This window comes from Varroa destructor, unplaced genomic scaffold (assembly GCF_002443255.2).
Source record: "Varroa destructor unplaced genomic scaffold, Vdes_3.0 BEIS01000004.1, whole genome shotgun sequence".
NCBI lineage: Eukaryota > Metazoa > Arthropoda > Arachnida > Mesostigmata > Varroidae > Varroa > Varroa destructor.
The window spans coordinates 40,137,018-40,163,310 of record NW_019211457.1 but is presented as its reverse complement, the minus strand read 5'-3'; the positions used below and the strand labels follow the sequence as shown (position 1 = coordinate 40,163,310).

Below are 26,293 nucleotides of genomic sequence, written 5' to 3'. Positions count from 1 at the left end.
CAAGGAGACGTGTTTATTTCTTTCCTACAGTGAGACGATTTTATAAAAATGACGAATTTGGATCTACGTATTTTATTGGCATCCGTCGTAACATTTGTTTGAACCTGAATTTGTCGGTAAACGTTTGGGCCTGTGGACCTTGTTGTTTCCATATCGATTCTAGTATAAATTCTGATTGAACATTTGACCAGTTATCCTCTAACTACTTTCGAAATAGGCCTCAACATAAGCAGCTTCAATATAATGCGATAAGGTCAATAATGGCGGCAATATGGTTTGTTGCAGAAAACATCAAATCGAGTTTATAGTAAAAAATAATTTGGCTCGCTGCCCGTTACAGCGGGAAAGGACGTAATAGCGCTAGTTGGGGAACTCTGAAACCGCACTAATAACACCACTCAAATCTAGTATGGCGCATTGATAAGAATAATAATGGAGATCATTCTATGAAGCAGGCACAAGTAAATATAAACGATCCTCAACGTCAAAGATGTCCATTGCTTTACACAATGCAATATTCAAACTCAATGAAAACGGAAGATCGGTTACGGCTAGCTGCTTCTCCACAGTTCATCAGTATACTAGTAAGAGAACAAAAGAGCTTCGACTCTTTCTACGTACATGCGGCGAGCCTTCACTCGAGCTCGCTTGTTTGTTTCCTCGAGCACTGCAAATCAATGAATATGTTTACTTTTTGACTTCTTTTCAGAAATGGAGGAATCGCTTTCCGACCGCCACTTGAGGAGGTTCGCGCTAAGTACTTTCTGCAGATCAAGAGGTTTCTTTCAATACCTCACCACTTCAAAGGAGTTTCAAACACCAACGAAGGAACGCTTGCCTTCGCATCAATCATCGAAAAACATGCTGTATGAATATATAATAGCAAAATTAAATGTATTTGATGGGTTTTTTTTTTCTATCATGGGAAAAAATAGTGCCAAGCACGCAGCCAACGTTATCGACAAACCAAATATGGTGGTTCAACCACATACATTTTAAAATCTGTTAAAGGCGGCATTTATGCAGTAGGAAGTCTCACAAAAGAAACATCGCAATGATTGAACGTAGCTGGGTATTTGATTGAATCCAAATATCCTTGAACCTTCGATTCAATACCATACGTTCCCAATTTACTATTTTTTTCTGGCGTTAAACTTGTTGTCTTGACCCAGACGCAGTAGAAAACAAACTTACATATTGACAGGAATCACGTTCCTATAGAAGTCTGTTTTTGGGCCTAATCTAATTGCTAAAGTGTTCAGGACCTCTAGGAATAGAATTGTCTTCAGAAGTCTACAACCGCTTTCAAAGGCAAAAAGAGATACCTTTACAGTTAGCCAAATTCACCTACACGGGGTTACGGCCATAAAATTGTTTCGGAGCAGGAACGGGCCTCTGCAGACAAACTTAACTAATTATTTTTTCTGCAGCGCAAAACAAAGGTTCTAGGCTTCACTCCGAAGTTCCTAAATAGAAATATATTCAATAGCAATGAAATCTGTTTCGATGGGATGTGAAAGGAAACCAAATACTCTAATCAAGGTAGACCGCACAGAATCTAGCAGTCTAGGGTCTTATGGGAAATGGCGACCAGGACAGCAGTGGCAAGAAGTTCACGCTCAACGGATAAAATAGATATCGTTTAATATGTGTAGTTAATTAAATGCTAGTTATCTCAGTAAGGGTTAATGTAATGAGGTTCGTGTTTACTACGAAAAACTCTCTCATCATTTATATATCATATATTTGAGAAGTACATGTTTAAGGACAGCGTGGAGCTGGTGCAATATGTCTATACACTTTTCTTTATTTTCTAGGTAAAAATAAATCAGCTTTATGCTGATGCTAGCCAGGTACTCGAGCAGGTAGAGAGAACACGGGACCGCTTTGAGAGCTGGGTAGCGTTTGGTGGAATTGATTTAGATGCCGTTGTTCAAGACTTCTGCAAGACCCCCGATGAGTGGCGATTGAACCTAAAGATGGTGAAAATTAAGAGTCAGGAATTTGTCAAAATGAACATGTAAGAACAAATGCAGATTTCGCTTTTTTTTTAATCGAAGACTGGCAAAATACGTATGAGTGGTGTATTTGTTAGCGTACCATAAAGCTCATATTTAACATAAATTCGCGTAGTAATTTTAGATAAGCTCTGGGGTAAATGCATGCTACTTCCGTTAAATCCATCCCTAAGTTGACTTTTAGATAGACGAAAAACGACTATTGGACAGTCGGAGTTTACCAGCAGTGATATGTATATGACGTAGCTGAAGCGTTCGAGTTAGGTTCATCCTCTGTAAGACTTACAAACTTGCTTAGTGAGTTTTAAGCCGAAGTGTTTCCTTATACAGGACAACCCTATTCTAGCCGACGTTGAATGTAAAAGTCTGTTGTCCTAAATCTACCAATTTGGGAAGGTCTTCTTCAGAGGGTACTTCTAAACTTAAGTGTTTAATACATGATTGCTATAATGAACTGGTGAAAGGCGCATTAAACATGCGCGGTATGTCTTTAATATGCTAATAGTGAACTTTGGCTAGCCTATAAGAACTTCCAATTCAATTAAAAAAAACTGCAAGTTAATGGTGAACCATTGGTGCCTTTCAGTGAAGAGGAAAAGTTCGATTGCATAACTGTGAGTTATGCTCCGATCAAGTCGTACATTGATTACCTGCTGTCAGAAATTAACAGCACTTTGGTTCGAGTTCTGCAGAGAACCATATCGCAGGATGCATCCAGAATACAAGTGTTTATCCAGGAGTCAACAAGCGCTTTACTCAGAAGGTCGCAAACGGTTGAGGAAATGACCGAATCAATCATAAAGTTTGAAGAAATCAAATTGACTAAATCTGAGGTTAGAGGAAAAATTTGAATGTGAAGGTAACGATGGTCACAAATATGTCCTTCCCTCTGCCTCTTGGACGTTCCTGATAACGAAACCCTTAATGTAGTACTAAAGTATAATCTATATATGTATATATAGACGTGTCACAATACCACATTGATCCAATATTTAGTATGAGTATTATCAAAGCATAATAATACAGTTTTTTAACCGGACCATTGCTTGAGCCAAACGACAATACCTACCATTGAGTCCTTTTAGATTGATGGCCTTGCCACATGCATATGCATGTGCAACATATGTGTAATATATATATATATATATATATATATATATAAGAAATTTCCGTCGCTTACTTATAAAGCTCCAATTGCTTTTATACAAATGGTATAACTTTACAGCTTCGTAGTGTCTACGAGCAGAACGAGGTAAAAAACGAGATCCTCGGCCGTTGGAGCCGTAAAAGCGTTAAGGAACTGAGCCAACTAAACGCTCAGTGGGATACTCTGGATCGCCTGCTAGAAGATTTCGAGGTCAGCGTGAAGGAACAGACCGAAATTCTAAGGGCTAACGTCCTAACAAAGATGCATAATTTTGACAGTGATGTCATTCGATTTGGACAACGTTGGAAAAACAGTCGACCAAAGAAGCAGGACAATCCTGGACAAACCGCACAGCTTCTTAAAGAGTTTCGGCTGGAGCTTAATGCCCTGCTAAAAACTAAAACAGAGCTCATGTGAGTGCCTTATGTTTTATCACTCATCCTCATTATGAGCTACCACGTGTATAGAGAAGGATTGCCATTAAATGATCCCACCACTGATACGTTACTACTTGATCCACCTGCCTATTTTCAGGGACGAAACTGTGCACTTCGGTCTGAAACCGCCCGATATTGTCGAGTTAGAAGCAATGGCAAGGGCATTTGATGATGAAGAAAAAGTATGGCTGATGTTCGAAGAATTTGAAAACGATATTAATAAGGTGGCCGACGAGGAGTGGGTTGTGGTCAGGTTAGTACGAATCAGTATCATAAGTCTGTGCATGATTCTACGAAACACGAATCTAATGATGCTATACGAATTACATTAAGGATTGAGCCTAGTCAATGCAACGTTTATTTTTCTAGAGATACAATACAGCTATCTAATAATTGTAAGAACTTCAAGATATAGCATCAGTATATCAACTATTTGGTGTGACATCGTAGGGGCCGTCTACATCGTTTCGAGAGTTTATTAGACGATTGGAGTCGTCGTCTGAAGGATATCGAGGAAAGTGCCGTCGCTGATCCATTATTCGCTCAGATTGATTCTTACAGAGAGATGCTCATTGTCCTCAAGTTCTGTAAAGGCGAAGAGTTTTCAGCGCAACATTGGGCAGATCTGTTCAATCTCACTCAGATTCCAGTGAAAACCGTCGACAAACTGCTATTTAGAGATTTCCTACAAGCAAAGGCAGCTTTGCTGAATAACGCGGATCAACTCAAAGGTATGTTTCTATATAACAAAAAGATAAAAATTTCAATGCTCAGCTTTTATCTTCAATAATCAAAATCTGTTCAGTCATCAGTGACACCCAGCTTCCTATATGTAATACACATTTACCATACATATACGGATTTAGAGCTGAACGTTGTCGTGCGCCGTAGGGGCCGATATATTTTGCACCATCGCTTAGGTAGATTGTATCTAAACAGACGGACACGGTAAATCGAAGTGAAAAGAAAATCCAAATATCAATAAATATTTGAGAGAACCGTAAGGCATTTCTTTCTGAGAAAGCCAAATTTTATAATTTCAGAAACGTTTAGGTAACAGCAGCGCAAAGGAAAAAAATGTGATTTTTATGAGGCCAATACGTTAGAATGGACCTTCTTGTGTATAAGACGACTGTCCTTAATACTTAACTGGGTAGGCTCAATTTTGATAAACTTTTACGTAAATGACTCGTTTGCATCATTAGTAGCATGAATTAATTTAAAGAATTAAATTGTTTCGATTAATAAATACGGACTAACTGTACGAACTCACACAGCCGAATAAATAAGTTAGTTTTAACTATGTCAAGTTAAATTCATCGTAGTTATGTTATACTGTTGAACAGTATAGAGTTAACCACAATCGTGAAATAATTTACGTACATAGGTAGCCAGCGCTGGCGTAATGTTTGATGCAATATCACCTTCAGTCGATAATCTCATGAGAAATCTTCACTCGAATTTGAATCTGGGACCACTAATTCATTGATTCTTTCTGACATTCAGCGAAACAGGCCCTATTTGTCATGCAGTTGCTCGATGAAAGATACGATGTCCTATCGGGCGCTGTTAGTAGTGGATAACATGCCAGAGAGAAAGACCTCGACAATGCGAACGATTCTAAAGCCCTGCTTCATCTGAAAATGAAGCTTTATACTGCTCTTTAGGAGGCGCAATGCTAGCTAAACGTTTCCAAGTTATAATCCCTCGTGTATCCTCAGATAGCCTCTACACGGATTTTTACACTATAGCGATGAAGACACACGTACCGAATGAGCAGCATAAATGCTCATTTGTACAGTGTTGTTCGATCTATTGTACACTGTTGTCCATTCTTGTTGTATAATGAAGCTCAATTATCCTGACAGTTACGCGTTTAAATAATTTAACTTTGTTCCTAGCTCGTTTGATACATATCGTTGATTGTCGGTCAGTTTACTATGACAGATATTTTTTGACATAGGCAATAATTTTGTCCCATGGTGATTTGGGATGCAAGCCATGCTTTCCGCAGCGAGAGACAAGATGTTCTATAAAATCGCACTTTGCATGTAATAGTAGCTCTCCTGACCCAATTCAGCCCCCGGGACAGTCTTTTTGACTCGTAGAACGAAACTCTCCCTGTGACGTTGTAAGGACCGAAAAAGGCCATTTTTGTATATTTGACCAGTCGAGTCCTTTGTGTACCCTTTCTGGTCTCGAGCAGACATTACGCGATATTGTCGACGTAAAACTACAAATAACAGTTGCATAGAACTCCTTATTTGAAACTCTCCATCCAAATACCTCACCTACGTCAGCTCGTTAGAAATCATCTCATACTTTTTGGTTAATAGCATTTTTTTCAGTTTTTTAGCAGTCTGTCAAAAGCATAGATTTATATATAGTACCACGTTAACAGAAGCCTTTAGTACAGTATATATAAATGTGTGATAATAATGTAAATATTTTTATAAAACTCAGAATTTGCTTGTGCCATTTATATATTATTATGGTATATTAATAAACAACGTATAAAATGAGCTCGCTCAGGAATTAACTGAATTGGTTAGTTTCGAATGTAGGGTCAAATGGATGGACGGTGAGGGCATTACCGTTAAAGGCTGAACCAGTTCTGAAGTAGCGATTTCTGTAAATTACGAGCTACAATTTAAGATAAAAATGTCTGGACTAACTGCTTGTTACCGCAAGCTGACGTTGCCTATATTTTCGCTAGCTACATAGTTTGAGATTAAGTACTTATATTCCATCTAACTAGCTCATTTGCTTGAGATATTAACATGCTGTGCCCCTTTGAAAAATAACAACTTGTTCTATATACTAGAGACAAAAAAAAAAAAGCTTTATTATTAAAGAAGTTTCTAAGTCGTGAACCTTCTCGCGTCAGCCATTAGTCTAGGAAAAAAGTTTAACTCACTTCAACCAAGTACAAATATAGGTCGGTCTTTGGTAGGTTCTTTTTAGGTCCATTCTTGGCAAGTTCAAGTATCTTTGCAAAGAAAATTCCTAGAACGCCATGAGCCGTAGCCGCTGGCGATCTGCAAAAACAATTAGCGTAAGAGTGTATTCAACTTATCGTTGCATCCGAACGGCTTCACATTAGTATACACATTGTATAGTGCATAGTCGACCTTGTGTCGTCTGCGGCAAGTACGCTTTCTATCGATTGCCCTATACAATTTTCACTTAAAGTACACTACACCCGAGATACATTTTAATAAGCGGCCGTGTCGAGGTGTGCCCCAAAAGCCAGGAAATAAGCAATAGCCGTACAAAACTAAAATGAATTTTCTCAAATCATTCCTGAACCGTATCCTATTGCTATTCTACGTTATAGTCACTGTTACCGATTACCGCATCTAACTTTCGAGTTGATAGAGCAGTAGGCCTAGGAAAGTCATAATCATAATAGCACAAAGCGGACTAGCATTTGAAGGGACTAGGACGAAAGCCGGACGTGAAGCGTTGCTTCTAACCGGAATGTACTCCGGTCATATTGCATTCATCGTTCATTTTGTTCAGGTCGGATCTTGTTAGGATGTACGACCCTGCCTCAGGGTCACCAGATCCGCTACAGACCGAAGTGCAAGGAAACACTTCATACATTTCTGCTATAAGGAAGAGTTTCTATGTTTGTCTGTACAACGTTTCCTCACTTACGTCCACAAACTTAGACCTATAAGTTGGCTTGGTGATGACTCATTACATTATAACTTTATATTACGTTAGCCAACAGTTGATTTGACTAAAACTGGATTATATTTTCAGGCAAGTAGAGCTGTACAGGTGCCTTGTTAACACTGATTGCTGAGTGAGGGGCTGCAAGTAGACCTGTTGTGAAAACTTCCGGGGCTTTTGAGACAAAAATATATATGCGGCGGCGGGTCAGGCTATATTACTGTGCACTGTTTAAATAAAAAAAAAAGCCTATGCCTTTAGCAGCGACAGAACTAAGGACTAGTTTGAAAGTGAACTTCACTCTATACTGATAGACTTACGAGCGAGTGCTTACAAATACTTGGCGTCATGTTATTTTTTGAAAACGTACCAAACTGACTCAGCGTATGCATGTCGTTACGTTCTGAAAGTTACAGTGGTTGTTACGAAACTGCAAAGTGAAGCTCCATTAAGAATATTACCAGAAGGTAATATACAGGCCAACAATAACTATAGACTAAAGCATCACGGTAGGCATGCTTCTATTTCTCATCGCGTATAGGCGGAAAGCGACTCGAAACTAGGCCGATATTTTAGAACATAGTCGCTTATGTTATTGGCAGACGAGAGACGGCCCCATCCGTATCGCCAGTAAAGGTGTTGTGACAAACCCTCATAGGGAGGCAAGCAGGCTACATAAAAGGATATACTGAGTTACTAACACGATGCGGATCGCTCGAATTGTTATGTCGCGCTGTCCTTGGACTCATGATTACATCGTGTGGTCGTCAATATCCGTCGTACAATTCTTCCAAAAACGAATTTGGTCATCTGAGTCCTGCAGACTAAGTCGACCTTTGTGGAAATTATGTTCTGCGGCCAGTGGTCGGACCACCGCGAGCGTACTCAGGCCGAGTAAAGTTAGAGTAGGCTATTTGGGTTAGAGTAGGCAACGCTAGAATCTAGCACAGTACGAGGTGAACGCTTTTCTAGTGAAACATGACCTGTGTCATGTATCACACATGTACATCATTGGGGGCAGCGAAATTTTTATTTACTTATCCTGCAAAGGGTGTCTCCGGGATGATTAAGGTAACTTTCCACATCCGGTAACAGCACTTCATTACACAAAGCGCTGAACACGGCATATGGTGCATACACCGTCCGAGCCTTAATTTCTTCTCAATCGAACCTCTCCTATATCTGTATATATCTGCGTATATATACCACCGCCTTGGTATCGACAATCGTTAAACTTTCAGGTTATTCGAGTTTTTTAATAAGGTATAGGAAGTGCAGTAACGATTTTTTATTATTTTGCTGAGTCGGTCTAGGAGGGGGAGACCGTTGTTGGAATTTGACTGAATCACTTGATAAAGCGGCATTGCGGAAATAATGTCGGTTAGGTCTTGATACCAGCGTTTATAGATGAAAACCCAACATGTTTGATTATTAGAGCATTTACGCTGTCCTAGAGTAAACCGATCAGACCCCTTTGTATGTTTAGGGGCACATTAAGCTCTGTAGTTTTGGTGCTAGAGCCATTTGAAGCAATGCGTATTAACGTTCGGTCAAGCCATAAAACATCACATAGATCAGTCCTTTCCTTGCTTACAGTCTTGCTCAGAAATCAGAAATACAAGGCTACACTATGAATATTTGTTTAACTGTATAATTATGTTTCTTCGGATGGAAATTTGCAATTGTCAGGATACAAAAAATCGACCAGGCCATAAACTGAACGAACAGTAAATAACTCTGAGATTGAACCTTTTATGATATTCTGCCAGACCTCAACAATCGTGCCCATGGTGAGGTGACCATCCGGGAAGCTTTTAACGAGTTGGATTTGTGGTCAAATACGGCCAAATTTACACTCGTGGAACAACGGGACTCCCGCGGAGAACTGCTTGTGCTAATCCGTGACTGGGCCGAGGTGACTTCGAAAATCGGTGACAACCAATGCCTGCTTCAGGCCATGAAAGACTCAATATTCTACTCAAATTTTGCTGACCGCGCTAATATCTGGGCCCAGCGTCTCTCCACACTCGACACGGCCCTTTACATTATGCAACAGGTCAGTTAAAAAAGAATTCAATTGTTCGTGTGGAAGTCAAGATGACCTTGGTCACTTGATGACTTCAGGCGCGACCTTATTCTGCAATCTATTATAGGACAGTTTCCTTTTAAACACTGCACATAGCATGGACTTCATCGCTACGTTCGTTATAATAATAATCATTATAATAAACTAACAGGTTCAACGACGATGGACATATCTCGATCCAATTCTGGGCCAAGGGGCCCTTCCGAGTGAATCCGCCAGGTTCAATTCAATTAGCGAGGAATTCAAGTAAGACCACTCGTTCGCTCGATGCAGCAAACATTACGGATATTTTACGTTACCTCTACTTGGCTTTTTCACCGACATAGATGATACGTTAATAAATATCTACCATTCATTACGAATCGAATAAAACCCATGAAGGCCTTTTGGTGATTGCGCAGTCAGGAGTCCAACTATAATTTAATAATATAAGCCATGCAATTGCTACTATATGCTGATGGATTGCTAAATCTGAAATGTTTATTCAGGAACCTTATGCGTACAATTCAGCGCGATTCACGGGTAGCGCTTCTAACAAATCAAATGGGATTGGTAGAATCGTTGACCAATATGCTGGACCAGCTAAATCGCTCACAGAAGGCCCTAAACCAGTATCTCGAAGTGAAGCGGTCCTTGTTTCCACGATTCTACTTTTTAGGCGATGAAGACCTTCTCGAAATCCTTGGACAAGCCACACGACCGCAGATAATACAGTCGCACCTTAAGAAGCTGTTCTCTGGTAGGCTATGCAGATCATGTAACAGACACATGGCTAGATTTTGCAATCAGTTCAGTACTAATCACGTCTAACGTATAAATACACCAATAGTCCAAAATTTAACCGAAGTATAAATGTGGCCGTCTGCGCAAAAATAAGGTATTGACCGGTGTCGATTTAATAGAAAATTTTACTTTTTAAAAACAACAGGTATTCACCGGGTAGAGTTTAACGACGGAGGGGAAGGTGGTCTGCAAATCGAAGCCATTATTTCTCAGGAAGGCGAATCAGTTCGGCTGGAGCAACCGATAAGGGTAGTTCGAGAGGTCGAGGTATGGCTATCACAACTTGCCAAAGAAATGCAGAGCACGTTACGGAATATGGCCTATCGATGCTTTTGTCACGAGGCCAAGGAAGTTGGCCTCGATGAATTTCCGTCGCAGGTGCGCCTGTTCTTCGTGTACTCTGCCATTGAACTTAGAGTAGAGAACGTAGAGGAAAAATAAAATATGCAATGTTCACGTGGAAAAACAAAAAGAAAAAATTATGTATATATAACACGTCGTATTTATTTTATAAGCATTTGTTGAAGTTTTGCCTTTGTATCCTCAATTGTGTTGTTTCAATGTACCTGTTGTTACACTTATGTAAGATAACGGTAAAATCATATGCAATGCTCTATCACAAAATGCTTCTACCGCCTACTCTTAGGTACTCTGCTTATTCGAAATGTTGTGCTTCACTCGGGATTGCGAGAAAGCGATTGCATCGAAGCAGCTTGATAAGTTCCGTGCAAAGTTGACGACGAAGCTTTCGTCCCATACATCTCGATTAGGAATCCTCACAAACCATGTGAATTCCCTCAAGCTTAAAGCGCTTGTGCTCGACATCACCCACAATATGGAGGTCGTTGAACAGCTTATCGAGCATAACGTTACCGCGTTAAGCGACTGGTGCTGGCAGAAGCAACTGAGATTCTACATGAAAGAGGACAATCGTTCAGTTTGCGTTCATATGTTAGACGCGGCCTTTGACTACACGTACGAGTATCAAGGGAATGTGCCAAAGCTGGTGCAAACGCCACTAACCGATAAGTGCTTCTTAGCACTTATGCAAGGTATGAAAATGGGAATGGGCGGCAATCCTTATGGTCCAGCCGGAACAGGAAAGACGGAATCGGTAAAAGCGCTGGGTTCGGCCCTCGGAAGGCAAACGCTGGTCTTCAACTGTGACGAGGTAGGTTCTTCGTTCCTATGAGAGCGTTCATTTTTGTAGAAGCAGGCCCAAAATTAGCGCAAAAGGTACCTATGGGTACTTGTAGCATATTTCTTGCACAATGGCATGTAGACCAATTAGAATATCCTAAGCCAGGCACTGGTTCCCGTTCAGTCGTGACTCCCTAACAGGTAGTTTAATTGCTAAGTGTTTATATAAAGATAAGAATACTTGAAAGTATGTATATATGTATGGGGAAGGTGAGGTGAGATGAGGCGGCTTTAAATCAAGAGCCCATAAAATGAAAAAAACACCGATTCAAACTTGGTGTAGTATAATTCTTCTTTGGTGCAAATACATAAGTAGTTCCAAGGTCAAACTGTAGTGCGTGTATGGTGTTGACTGTGACGTATAAAAGCGCAAGAAGGGATGGGACGCTTGGCACAGAGACCTACTCTCATGTATCTCAAACTCGAAAAACTTGCGCTTTGGCTGGTCACAATATACCACCAGATAACAGGTAAATAACATCCGAAAAAATGATTTACGGCGATTGGGCAAATTTGCACAAACTTGAAAACTAACCGGTAATTATATACATATGCGTGGTGGAGCGAAGATCTTTTGTCAGAGGCTTCACTTTTGCATTATCGAAGTACTAAAAAATAAGCAAACTATGTAACGAAGGGCAGATTCAACTGTACAATACATTTGTAGCAAAGATGCCGTAACGCTGCGCGCTGCAAGCATATTGTGAAGTATAATATTATAGGAACTACAGTTGACTAGCGTTGGATCTCTAACTCACAATTTCCGACTAAATCCATCGAGTGTGTCTGTGTATCTCTGTAACTCCATCCCGATTCTATGTTAGCATGTCTACGGGACAAACACAACCGTAAGTTGTTCGCCCGTTACTTATTATTTTTTCTATATATTCCTTGTATATACAAATACTGAACAAGGGCAGCCTTATTAAGCTCAACCAAAAAGATCAAACGAAAAGAAAACAGCTTCAACTTATAGGCGAAAACGTTTGTGCTCAATTATGTGATCCGGTACTTAGAAGTAACACTTACCGTGTTCCCAGCATTTTTTCTTTAAAAGCTGACGTGATAAGTTAGCGTTAATGTACCGTACATGGTATAAGTCAGACATTTCATATCCATCATCTAATCGGGAGTCGTTATTGTAGCCATGGCATCGTTGCATTCTGGACATCTACTAATGCTGCTATGCCATTATGAAAAATAGAAAAATATTATTACCGTGTTCCTGTTTCAAATATGTGGCACAATTAACCTCACACTTTACTGCAGTAATTTACGTAATCTTTTCTACTCTAACGGACGTATATTCGGTTCGTCGGTACTTCGCGCGATCTTGTCCTAGGCCAAAGCGCTTAGCAGCTCTTTGATCAGCCTACCCTAAAATGAACAGATCTTATACGTGTTACACCTCGTATAGCCTTCGAGTTGATATTTATTAGAGATTCACTCAAGAAGTTTAAAACGCTTATTTTAATTAATAATAATCTGATATTTTAATTTTCAAATACAGTTTTTATTTATTATAGCACCATTATTCAGCTTGCCGAACTCTAGCAATACAATCGAAGAAAAATGGCAAAATGTGCGGCGTAATTCATAGCAAAAGTATTTTCGATATTTTGATGTTTTTTCTTTTTTTTTCGAAAAGCCTTTCAGGGAATATTTTCAAAAGTCTCGTAGTCCCCCAAAACAGTCGGCATATAAGCCGCTTCGACGATCCTTAATCAAACCTCGTTAGAAAAAACATTATTATGTAGGCCAATTAATAGGACTAATACGATTTTCTCCGCTTAGATATATGTATTGCTCGTCATCATGTCAATCATCAACGCGTCAAACGTAGCGATCAACTATTTTCTGGAGGGTCTTTGGAAAGCGAAGTAGTTTATAGGACCGAGCCCTCTAGAATAAGGAATATAAGCAAGGAGTGCATCCACAAAAAATGTTGAGAATTACTCTCGATTCATGTAGGAAAATTATCGAAAATTGCCAGTGCCTTTTTTTCTAAGTAAGTCAACTACTGTTTAATAATAATCGTAAATGCCAGAGGACAAAAGAAGCAAAACGTTCGATACTATTGCGCATTTACAGGGGATCGACGTCAAGTCCATGAACCGAATTTTTATAGGATTGGTAAAATGCGGAGCCTGGGGTTGTTTTGATGAATTCAACAGACTCGAAGAAGGCGTACTGAGTGCCCTATCCGTTAACATCCAGGCCATCCAAAACGCTCTCAAGGACAAAAAGAAAATAGTCCACTTGTCTAACCAACAGGTTTGTCGTTACAAACTCGAAGCTTCTCAATGCAAAATAATCACCATTTATGCCTTGCGTAGGTCTCAGACACCTCATCCCATTCATATCCCTGCTAATCATTTGATTCCCGTATCACAGTGAGGACCCTAATGTGCTACTTGGTATAAGCAACGTTTGTGGCTCGAATTAATGTCGATTGGCTAATTAGAAACTAGTTTTTTTCACTGGTTTTATGTACATTTCTAGTACGTATAAAGATCTGAGGGAATATTTTGTTTTCAAAACATACATTTTCTGTAGGTGGACGTTAATCTAAATGCCGGCATCTTTGTTACCATGAATCCGGCCGGTAAAGGTTACGGCGGCCGACAGAAATTACCCGACAATCTTAAACAGCTTTTTCGACCTGTCGCGATGACCGTCCCTGATAATGTTGTTATTACTCAAGTGTTGCTCTACGCCGAAGGATTCAAATACTCCAATGTACTTAGTACCAAACTTGTAGCCGTCTTCACTCTGGCTAAAGAGTTTCTCTCGGAGCAACAACATTATGACTGGGGACTGCGTAGTCTCAAAAGCGTTATCCAGGCGTGCGGCACTCAGCTGCGTCACGCTGCCCTCAGTAGAGGTGAGTACCTGTCCTATATTCGAATTGACATAATTGGCTCGAGATCAACTAAGATCGAAAGACAATACACAGCCTTCACTGCGACGAGTTCTCGGTGCTGTACGTATAGACAGACGTATCATTTATCCTTATAGTTTCAATACTTTCAACTTGCTCCGCGGCGTAGCATGATAGGATTTTAACATACGATAAAATTATCATACAGTCAAAAGCTATCACCTTAACATTGATACTCCGTGCTAGTATAGCGTGTTGAAGACGTTTGGATTGTACGCGCTGATATAAAGTGTAAAATTTTTTATGATGGAACCGAATTGAATGACTGTTAAAGTTCGGGGTGTGCTACTTACGCCCGAATTAAAGTATACCAAAGTTGATCTTGGATGGAAAGAGCTCACCATGTAGCCAGAAAACATGCATGAGTAGTCTCTGACTGACTATCTCTTTGCAATAGATTGCCCAAACCATTTCGTTCCGAATGACCCATATATATGCGCTATTTTCCTATAGCATATAAAATGTAAGGTATCATCAACTAAAGTTGGTTAGCGATTATAATTTTTTTCGCAAAAAAATGACCGAATCGTGTACGAATTGGAAGAGGAGAGAGAGAGCCCCAGCTCTCTGGCTGTCCTACGTTAAATATGAGAAAGACTGTTTCTCCTTTTATCTTGTATCAGTATATCTTTACTGAAATATTCTTCCGTTCTGGAATTGCGTTGTCACTGATCACTGCGATGAACAGCGCCCGTTTGTAGCTTTCATAAGCCATTCGCGCCACAGTTTTGAAAAACAACGGTATCTCTGTATGAATCATTTAGATGTTAATGTTATTAAAATACATCTGTTTAGAGCTCAATGATATTCATTCTACTACGACGCAGGTAACGATAACAATGCTAGTATTTCCGGACAAGTTAAACATCTTTAAATGGCTATATTAACAGTACATGTTTGTCCATTTCTTCCCCTTCAACACTTGAGTCGGTAGAGTCTGGCAGCTGTACATATATAAATAACATCGTATTTGCAATACGCACATCATACAACAATGACTGGTAAACCACATGAACAACAGGTTCCTATTCAAAAAAAGGACAATTTTAAATTCGGAGGAATACCTTAATATTTGATAGATGTATTCCATTTAAGCACACATCTTGCATAGCGGGACCTATAAATGCTTCTGAATGCAATTCCTTTGCTTATAATTATCCTTCCAAAGCTGTAGGAAGCTGACCTCGCTTAATTAAGTTGTAGATGTAATACCGCTTGTAAATTTGTTGTATTTTATGTTGTGCATGAATAAGAATGTAGAGAACAGGATGAGTCGGCAGTCATTATTCGGGCGCTTCGTCTTAATACCCTATCGAAGCTTGCCTATCGAGACTGCCAGCTGTTTGATGACCTCCTCTGTGACATCTTTCCTGGAATAGAGCTAGAAGACTTCTCCAACGATGAACTTGCACAGACCTGCCGTGAGGCCTGCGAAGAACTTCGTCTTGAGGTAAGCCGCAGGAAGTAAAAGAAGAGATGATTGAAGAAAAAACACAATCAAACAAGCGCACTATCTAAATACTGAAAGCAGCCGTTCTTCAGTGTAGATCAGTACACAATATTGACCACGAAACAGCCTTACTTGACCCTTGAACATAAATAGCCCTTCGTATTTCGTATGAATCCTAGCTTTTGAAATGGTCACCAAAGTTAGCATATATTACAAACAACCAATAGACCCTTTTCATAAAACAATACTATAGGCTTTGATTATTTTGTTCCTTCCTGGCCCGTAGGTGGATGAGAAACAGGTTAAAAAAATGGTGGAGTTAAGCGAACAGTTACGACAAAGGATGGGGGTGGTGGTTGTAGGACCAGCAGGCTCCGGGAAATCTACGCTTTGGAAAACGTTAAAGGTTGCCCTTCTCAAGCAAGGCATAGATATTAAAACACACGTCTTTAATCCTAAGGCCATGGGCCGAGCTCAACTTTTAGGCAGAGTCGACCTTGACACGAGAGAGTGGCACGACGGAGTGCTCACCCTGTCTGCTAGACAGGCAAGTAGCTTTTCGAAAATAAATGTTTTTACGTTTATCTTTGAAACAATTTATGAAACAAGTAAACTAAACAGTGCGTGTGCTGCAGGTAATAAAAGAAGAGCATTCTACGAATTCGTGGATAATTTGTGATGGTGATGTGGATCCGGAATGGATTGAGGCGCTCAATTCTGTTCTCGACGATAATCGTCTACTAACAATGCCCTCCGGAGAGCGCATTCAATTTGGACCGAATGTGAACTTCCTCTTCGAAACACACGACCTGTCGCACGCTTCGCCGGCAACCATTTCGCGTATGGGTATCATACATCTAAGCGCGGAAAATATAAACCCGGCCAACATCGTTTCGGCGTGGCTAAAGAAAGAAAGGCCCGACGTGCAGTTGGCGCTCAAACCACTGTTGGATAGTTACTTCTTTAGCTGTCTTGACTGGGTAGTAAAACGTAACGAGAATGCTATCACAACCACTAGTGTTGGAACCTCTGTTAGTGCATTGTCACTACTGCATGGCGTTAAATCCAAGGCTGAGTTTACGGCTGCCCTCCTGCAAGGCTTTGCTGCGAATCTGAAGCCTTTGGCGAGACAGCCTTTCGCTAAGCTCGTGCTCACAACGATGAATGAGATGATCCCTGACCCCAGCAAGGCTGAATTTACGTTCTATAACAGGAAGCGTGACCGCCTCGATGTTTACAGCTTTACCGACACAAAGAGCGTTGACATCTCAGCTCTCACAGGACCGATAAACAGGATCCCCGTCATTGAGACGATCCACCTTCAACGAGCTGCGGACATTCTGATTTCCTGGCTGGACCAGCTCAAACCTATTATTATTGCTGGCCCTCAAGGCTCGGGGAAATGTCTTCTGGTTCGACACTGTTTCTCTAAGTTATCATCAACTTCAGTCCAGATGGCTATTTTGTACTGTTCATCGCAGACGCAGCCATCACATGTTCATCACAAACTTTTACAACACTGTATTACCGTAAACTCGGGCAGTACAAGCAAGGTCCTTCGGCCGAAAGATAGTGAAAAATTAGTTTTTTTACTTAAAGACATTGATGTACCGAAAAAAGATAAATGGGGCACTTGTCGGTTGATCGAATGGCTCCAACAAATAGTAAACTACGGAGGTTTCTATGATGATTGTCTGAATTGGATAGCTTTCGAGCGAATTCAGTTTATCGCAACGGTCACTGATCGGGCCCAAATTTCGACTCGACTTACTTCTATATCGCTAATTATTTCACTCGAACATCCTGACCGCGAGGAGCTGACCCAAATCTATTCAACCCTCATATCGCCTGTCCTCAAAGAGTCGTCCATGGATCAAAATATCGTAGCGACTGCCATGGCAAACGTGCTTACAAGGATACGAAAAAAGTTTACAATAGATTCTCGAAAGCATTACGTTTTTACTGCTCGAAACTTAACCACGTGGGCCCGTGTTATGACAAGATACACAAAATCCGAAGGTGAACTTCCTGTGGTTTGGTGTCACGAAGCATTGAGAATATTTGGTGACTCGTTGGCCACTGACGCTGATATGAAGGATTTCCTTACGTTATTTGCTGAAGTCCTCGATAACGATCTCGGTAGTGGATATAAAAATGTTCTGGTCGACTTGCTGACAAAGGAGTCATTTTTTGTATCTTCAGATGGCTTTTCCGGGCCTTTAGGTCGATATCTCATTAAACTTCATTCTAACGATTGGGAAGCTAGCCTGCAAAAAGTTTCAACACGATACGCAAGTGAAATCCGCCAGATCAAACCTGTGTTTCACGACGATTTCCTATACTTAGCTGCTAAAATTGATCGTCTACTAACACAAAACAACAATTCATTACTTCTTGTCGGACAACCTGGTATTGGCAGGCGGTTAAGCGTTTCACTGTTGGCCCACCTTTACGACTATATGTTTGTGACTCCTAGAACCACACTAAGCTACTCAATGGTCAACTTTAACAACAGTCTAAAGATTGCGCTACAAAATGCAGGAATTGAGAGGAAACCGACCATTCTATTTATTGAGGAATACCAGATTGAAAATGAAGAGTTCTTGGACACAATTTGTGGCGTCCTGGCATCCGGAGAACTCGCTGGACTGTTTGCCCCGCAAGAGCTGGAGTCTCTCAAAGAGGTGGCATCGGATGAAGGCTTCCGTGGTGGAGTGTTTGCATATTTTTCTGAAAAGGTTAAGCAGAACCTGCGTGTAATTATAAGTATGAATTATACTGACCCGCGGTTTGACAGAAGAATCGAGGACAATCCAGCGTTGTATAAACATTGCTGTGTTATCTGGACAACCGAATGGAGCACCGAGACTATGGAGCGAATGCCCATGCTAATAATCGAGTCTAACGACCGGCCTAAAACAGCGAATTCGGATCGTCGAACTGTGGACGCATTCTCCAAGCTTTTCTGCAAAATTCACAAGAGCGTCAGCGAAGATTACTGCTCGCCTAGAACGTATCAAACGTTTATTAAGGCGTATGATAGTTTGTACCAGCTGAAATACACAGAATTAAAACAAAGGAAAAATCACTTAAAAGCAGGAGTGGAGAAACTTGATGAGGCAAAGGAGACCGTCAACAAACTTAGAGCAGACGCGAAGATCCAAGAGGACTTGCTTGTAAAGAAAAGAGCTGAGGCCGATGAAGCTCTGAAGGCTATTACCGATAGCGTGTCGAGAACCACCGAGCAACGAACGGAAATGCAAATATTACAAAAGAAGATGGTAATCGAGAATAGGAAACTTGAACAAAGAAAGAAGGAAATTGATACTGAACTCAGCGAAATTGAGCCCCTGATTAGTCAGGCCAAAGCAGCAGTCGGTGGTATTAAGGCTGAGTCTCTTTCAGAGATCCGATCACTTAGAGCTCCACCAGATGTCATCCGAGACATTTTGGAAGGCGTGTTGAGCCTAATGGGCGCCAATGATCTCTCATGGGTTGCAATGAAAAGCTTCCTCTCAAAGCGGGGCGTGAAAGACGAAATAATGAACTTTGACGCTCATCAAATTACATCCGATATCAGACAGAATGTCGAGACACTCCTACAGAAGCGTGCCACTTCGTTCGATCCTAAAAATGCTAAAAGAGCTTCGGCTGCATCTGCACCTCTGGCCGACTGGGTACGCGCAAATGTTAAGTATGCGGCGGTACTTCAGAAAATCGAACCACTCGAAAGAGAACAAGCCGAACTGACGAAAAATCTTCAACAGTCTCAACAAAGATCCAAGGATCTCGCGTCTGCCCTTCGAGGTGTCGATAAACAAGTAGCTGAACTTAAAGAGCAGCTAAACAAGCTGACGACCGAAGCAGCTCAAATCGAAATTGGTCTTAAGGCAGCCCAGGATACGTTGAACGCTGCGGAAGGATTGGTGGCACAATTACAAGACGAATACTCCAGATGGCGGCAACAACTAAGTGATATCGATACTCAATTGCAAGACCTGCCTCTCCGTTGCCTTATGGCTGCAGCGTCTGTCATCTATTTGGGTCAGCTTCCAGAAGACGTTCGGCAGAGCTTGCTGACCACGTGGTTGAACACTGTGAAACTTTCTAGCGATTTTGACACCAGCAAGTTCCTATGCTCTGAGCAAGAAATACTTATTTGGAGGCAATATAACCTCCCCTCCGATAAGCTATCTGTGGACAATGGTGTATTTATTAAGAGCTCACCGATAGCAACGTTTCTTATAGATCCGACGAACTGTGCTCTGAAATGGCTTCAATCGTACAAGACAAAAATAGTCGAGGTCGTTGCTCAGAACGAAGATCGCTTCCTGACAGTGCTGGAGCTGGCAATACGTTTTGGGAAAATGCTAATAATTCCCCACACACAGACAGTCGCTCCCGTTCTTATCCCCCTTCTGCGTAAAGACCTTATAGCGCAAGGCTCCAGATCAATGGTGCAGCTTGGCGATAAACTTGTAGACCTGAATGAGGATTTTGAACTAATTCTTCACACCCAGAACCCTTTGACGGTACTACCACCTTACGTAAATTCTCTGGTGCAGGTTGTCAACTTCTCAATTACTAAAGCAGCATTATCCGAGCAACTTCTTGACAAAATTATCCACAATGAAAATCCCGATTTCGAGAAAAAACGAATGGAGCTCATTAGAAATCAGGAAACGATGAGGGTTGAACTTGCGAAAATGGAAGACGAGCTTTTAAATCAGCTGGCGTCGTCTCAAGGCAGCCTGCTCGACAACAGAGTACTTTTGGCGTCATTAAATCAGAACAAACAGAACAGCATTACAATTGCAAACGCGCTTAAAGAATCCGAGAAGCTGCAGGCTTCAGCGGAATTCGAACGTCATCAATACTCTAAACTAGCATCCTTCGCCAGTGATATGTTTTTTGTGACCCGAGACTTACGTCATTTATCACCAATTTATCTCTTCGACCTAAGCAATTTTGTTGAAGTTTTCGAAAACGTTCTCCGAACTACGACTCGGTCACCGAACGTTGAGACGAACATACAGGAACTCTGCAATGAGCTTCAAAAGGCAACATTTATCAATTTCAGTAGGGCTCTGTTCAAAGAAGACCGAATTTGTTTCGCACTCCACATCGTACGCAAAATGCAGCCGGAACACATTACAAAGATGGAATGGGACACGTTCATGGGACTTTCCGATACAAAAGCGGAAGTGTCAAAGAGCTCAGTACCCCCGTGGGTTGAGCCTGACCAATTCCCTACGATAGCTACCTTCAAAGCCAATAACATGGATATTTGGCCCTCCTTAGAACTGCATAATAGAGATATGTGGAGCCAGTTTGGCGCCAGTAGCAAATGCGAGGATGAGATTCCATCGCAACTTCGACTGAAGCCATTTGTCGAGGTATTGTTGATAAAAGCTCTTCGACCGGATCGTCTCTATTCGAAGATGAACGACTTCGCTGCATCCGCTATAAACGTCAAGGACCTATCGGCGGGAATCCGATCACTGAAACGTGTTTTCGTCGAGTTGTCTTCTTCGACTGTGCCGATACTGATTCCGGTGCCATCGGGGATCGATCCCAGTATCGAGATCGCTGAGGCAGCAGACAGTACAATTGGCAGTGGAAAATACACCCAGATCTCTTTAGGCCATGAACAGACTGTTGAAGCAATTAAAGCGCTTAAAAGGTGTGCGGTCGATGGCGAGTGGCTGTGCCTAACAAATCTACACCTTGTTACGGCTTGGATTCCGGTCCTACTCAAGGAGTGGAGTATGTTAGAGCCGCATTCCGATTTCAGGTTGTGGCTTACCACCGAACCGAAAGAAACCATTCCTCCGCAATTGTTGGAAATGTCTCTGAAAATCGCCTACGAAACGCCTCCGGGTATCAAACGTAATCTGCAGCGAATTTATGATTCATGGAACCAGGATACTGTGTACTGTCGAGGTAACCTTCAAGCCTCGCAGTGTATCTTTGTTCTAGCCTGGTTCCATGCCATTATTCAGCAACGCAGAGCCTACCTTCCTCAGGGCTGGTCCAAGGAGTATGATTTCTCTACAGGCGATCTCAAAGCCGCCCTACAAGTCTGTCAGCAGCAATTCTGCTCAGGGTCCGTCGAGTGGACCTATCTTCGAGGTCTTCTCGATGTCGCCATATATGGGGGTCGAATCGAATCAGAGTTTGATGCTCGTATTTTGGCAGCCCATATTCAACGGCTGTTTAATCCACTCGTCATTACTGGTAACTCGAAATCGAAAGGAGTTGCCCCAAACGTGTCTATGCCGATCAATACCACAACGAAAGAGCACCTCAGGGTTATCCAGGCCTTGCCCGATGAGGACCGTCCCGTGTTCCTTAATTTGCCCGCAAACATCCAGCGTACTCAGCAGAAAGTTAAGGCAAATGAAATTATCAGTCGGCTAAAACAAATGAATACTGCGAAAATCGAGGGAAGAGTGGAAAAAACTATAGAACGTTGGAGTCGTGGCGTCGGGCCGTTGCTTGCTTTTTGGAAAAAACTTAATGAAGGACTGAATATCCACCAGCAGAAGTTGGACGATTTTACTGAGGGGGACAGTCCTCTGGAGACGTTCATGCTAAATGAATACAACGCGGCTATTCGACTAGTTCAATCGGTGCACTCAGATCTTGCTGAGATCAGTAAAACGATCAGAGGCACCATACTGGTTACAAACAGTTCGGCCTCAATAGCAGAACAACTACTTAAACTGGAGGTAGGTTCATCGACGAGGACGATTTGTCATAAAAGTTGGCTTAATCCTATTATCAGTAGTAGTATTCTAATTTTGATGGTTTTCGTGTTTCCTAACTAAGTATGAAGATGTCCATAACAATTGCGATCTATTTGAACAGACACCGCTGGAATGGCAACGGCAATGGAGTGGTCCTGAAGACCCATACAACTACATGCGTCAGCTAGTATCTAAGGCGTCTGCCATTCAGAACAAATGGATGTCTTCATCGGGTTTTTCGTTTGACGCCATTTTCGACCTCGCCGAACTCCTTCACCCAAATAAGTTCCTTAATGCTCTCCGGCAGCAGACAGCTAGGTAAGCGAGCACAGACACATAATTTCCCTTTAAATTGGCTATTCATCAAACCATATGCGAAACGTTAGTAACAAAAAGAAGCAATGCCCTAGAACTAAATGAAATTATTATGTCGTCGATGTAGCGCAGTTATGCTCCTAGGCCTATTAGATAATTATTCCAAGCTGAAAATTATCTCAGGTTTTAAAGTAGCTTCCCCATAAGCCATCGCGGCAACTAAAGATACGGCACGCAACCCATAACCCTGAATCTGAGTTGCGGACTGTACCATTCTATACGGACAGGTCTAAGGCATATTTTTCTAATCGATAACCATATTTAAGGATAACCAAGAGCGCCATCAACAGCCTGCGTCTTGATGTTTCGTTCCGGAAACCACTGTCATGCCAGATTCAGGTGGGCGCCACCACAAACAATTGGTAAAATTCAATAGTTATCTCTAGTATTAAGACAAGTTAACATTGTTGCAATCACTATTAGACATTTTAGCGGCTTGCATTGCTCGAGATTGCAGTGATAAACCATCCAACTGGTCGTAAAACTTAAAGCTTTTGTATAGTATTCAACTGTCATCTTCCAGCATGCCTGGTCACCACCTACGAATGGCCAGCTCTGTTTTTTCTCTATAAGTTACATCGGAATCACGTTTATCGCGACGAGAGAAATATATTATAACAGTAACAGTATAAGAAATAGTACCATGTTATAGTGATCTTACTGGTAACGTTATTTGACTTATCTGTGGTAAAATTCAAAAATATTTCTCCATAGAAGCAGCTTCCAACATTTATCGTCCCAACTCAGGCTATTTCGGACGTTGTTGCCGCGTCCTTAGCGCGGAACGCGTTAAATTCGATGCTAACGAAGTATAATATCATATCAAGTAGTTTCAACCTTTTATCCATGGCAATATCTGCGTTAGAGTGCAATTTATATGTAGATCGAAGAAGTAGGCCAATGTGGTTTACGCCGCCTCTGAGGGCAACTCTTCGAGCAAACCGATTTTGCATTTGTTCAATGACGTCCACGTGTTTTTTTCCTAGAGATTGCCATATTTCGGCACCATATTGGAATTGGACAACGGCAAGCTTTTCGTAGAAAAATAAATGTAAAATATGTTGTTTCTTTTTTTTGGTTACTAAGAATCTAAAGACGTAGAAACCTATCGTAGTTGATGCTGATGTAATTATTCGGTTTATATAAAGATGAAAATCAAAATTTCGCTTAATTGTAATATCTAGATCTTTTTACCGACCTCATAAAAGAAACGATCATATTAGTTATAGTATATTTCGTTTTATGGTTTGTGGAAATATCTAGCCGTACAGCCGACGACACGCTTCACAGTTAATGTGATGCATAAACTGTGCCTTGTCTAAGGTCGCATCGTAAAAGAAAAACCTAAAACAACAAACAACAATGACTGAGTGTCGCTCGGCCTGTGATGCCAATGATAATAATAATGACAAATGTCTTGGCCAAAAATTGGCTCTCGTATTTACGAAAGCAGGTTAAAGTCGAGAATTTGTTGATCGAGGGGGCGGTCTTCGATGGGACATCATTATCAGAGTGCTTGCACAAATCAGCCACAACTTCGTTATTGCCCACCGCCCACTTAGGATGGATCGCGGATGTAAGTGCCCATTACTCATTTACTTAACTACTATATACAGAGAATATTCAACACTTCCAGAGCAACTGCAAAGCTATAGCTGCCTTGTTCTTAGTGATTTGATCGATTAAAGGTAACGGTTTGGCAAAGTAAGCGTTGACTGCTGAAACTCAAATTGAAAGGTAGCTTTCGGAACGCTTTCTTTTTCATATTTCATCAGCTTTATTTCGAATGATTCATACTATTTTGCTGCGTTTAGGTACGACTCCAGTCATCCAGCCACTCCAACATGGTCAGCGTACCCCTTTACGAGGATCCTGCACGTACAAAATTGGTCGCTTCCCTAGACCTTCCCTGCGATACTGACCCGGACACATGGGTCCTCTTCAATGTTACCCTTCTGCTTACGAATCTCTAGGTGTTGAGTGCGTTTCATGCCGTACAAATGCCCCTTGCGTCACTATCTCACATTAGTTTTCCGATTAACATTAAAGAAGTGCCAGTTTCACACATAAATCTGGTCTTTTTTTTTAAAATCAATTATCTGTCGATTTTATTTATTTAGCGTTTGTAAGTTAAGCTGTAAAAGGGAACTATCATCTGAGTCGTATTTCAGTCAAATTGTATGACCAAACTACCACCTAAAATGGTCTGTCTTCGGCAAATGACAACTGTAGAACCCGACCTATCAGTCGCCGCCTTTGGGAACGTTAACTCATCTCAAGCGGTTCACTATCACACCCTCTAACGAAACTATTTGACTTGAATAAACGATTTGAGAACCTGTTACTTTTGATTACGTAGCACAGTATATATATATATATATATATTACGCTAACTAATACTAACTATATAGCTATATGGAACGATTTCACCCCGGCCAAACTTCCATGATGGCCTAAGTGGGAGTTTTCATGCTAAAGAACCCAACGAACGACAACTAACCCGTCTGCCTGCCCTAATTCGTCAATACATATGTTACTTGTTTTCCAAATTTATGACCAGTGTCACCAGTACTCTATAATAACTGTTGCCAATCAACACTAGGCATCAGCCTTCCTAATGGACCTATTTCTGCTTCCTAGACTGTAAACAGTAGCATCAAGGTGTTTCATTTATAGCCAGTATTAGACGATCAGCTCAGGTCCGCACTGCGTATGAAAGAATATATGTATATATATATATATATGAATACGTTCTACGAAGACCTCTTCTAGAGGAAAAACGTTCACCTACATTATTGTTTACATACTAGACGGGTGGTATCAAACATCTTTTTCTGTTGTATAGGTGCTTCCTATCAGTGTCTTGTCGATTTTCAGCATGACTTTTCAGTCGAACGTGGAAATTCGGCTGCACTTTCTATTTTACATGCTTCATAAAATATATTCGATCATAGAAACAGGATCGAGTGTAACCTGATTTAATTTACCTAAATGAACACCCTTTTGTCGAAGTTGCTTTATCCATTTTCGGCCAGCAAAGTATATTTTCTAAATGAATAAATAAATCTACGTTTTGAATATATTCGTAAAATGTCGGAATCCTGATAAGCTTAAAAGCGTACCCTGTTCTGGCGCATATTGCTATTTGTTCCGTCAGTTTAACCATGCATTATTTTCGCATTTGGTAATAATGTGATTGTTTTCGTATTGTTACCTGTTTATATCAACGTCATGGAAGAACCAGGCGAGTACTCTTAACGATACGAGAAGCATGACGACTGATTTTGTAGGAAAAAAAAAGATGCCCTGCAAACAGTTTTGGCAGTTAATTCTCGTCGCTTTCTTCAGTTGGCCTTTAATAATACTATGGAGTATTAACATTAGCGGTTTGGCAGGAACGGCAAGCTATTTCCTCAATTCTGCGCCAAA

At 41.1% G+C, this 26,293-nt stretch overlaps 1 protein-coding gene across 1 annotated transcript; it reads left to right on the top strand.

Annotated features, from left to right (window-relative positions):
- The first annotated feature begins 509 nt into the window (after positions 1-509).
- btv (dynein cytoplasmic heavy chain beethoven) lies at positions 510-24,935 on the top strand. Its single transcript, XM_086986798.1, has 21 exons — positions 510-544; positions 710-866; positions 1,818-2,020; positions 2,605-2,851; positions 3,244-3,578; positions 3,700-3,855; positions 4,053-4,333; positions 9,050-9,336; positions 9,518-9,612; positions 9,855-10,105; positions 10,295-10,527; positions 10,796-11,320; positions 13,441-13,623; positions 13,906-14,233; positions 15,544-15,740; positions 16,027-16,287; positions 16,376-22,471; positions 22,611-22,807; positions 23,131-23,203; positions 24,318-24,440; positions 24,679-24,935. The coding sequence occupies exons 1-21, from the start codon at positions 510-512 to the stop codon at positions 24,835-24,837; spliced, it is 10,422 nt and encodes a 3,473-aa protein (XP_086842924.1). The 3' UTR covers positions 24,838-24,935.
- Positions 24,936-26,293: the final 1,358 nt, after the last annotated feature.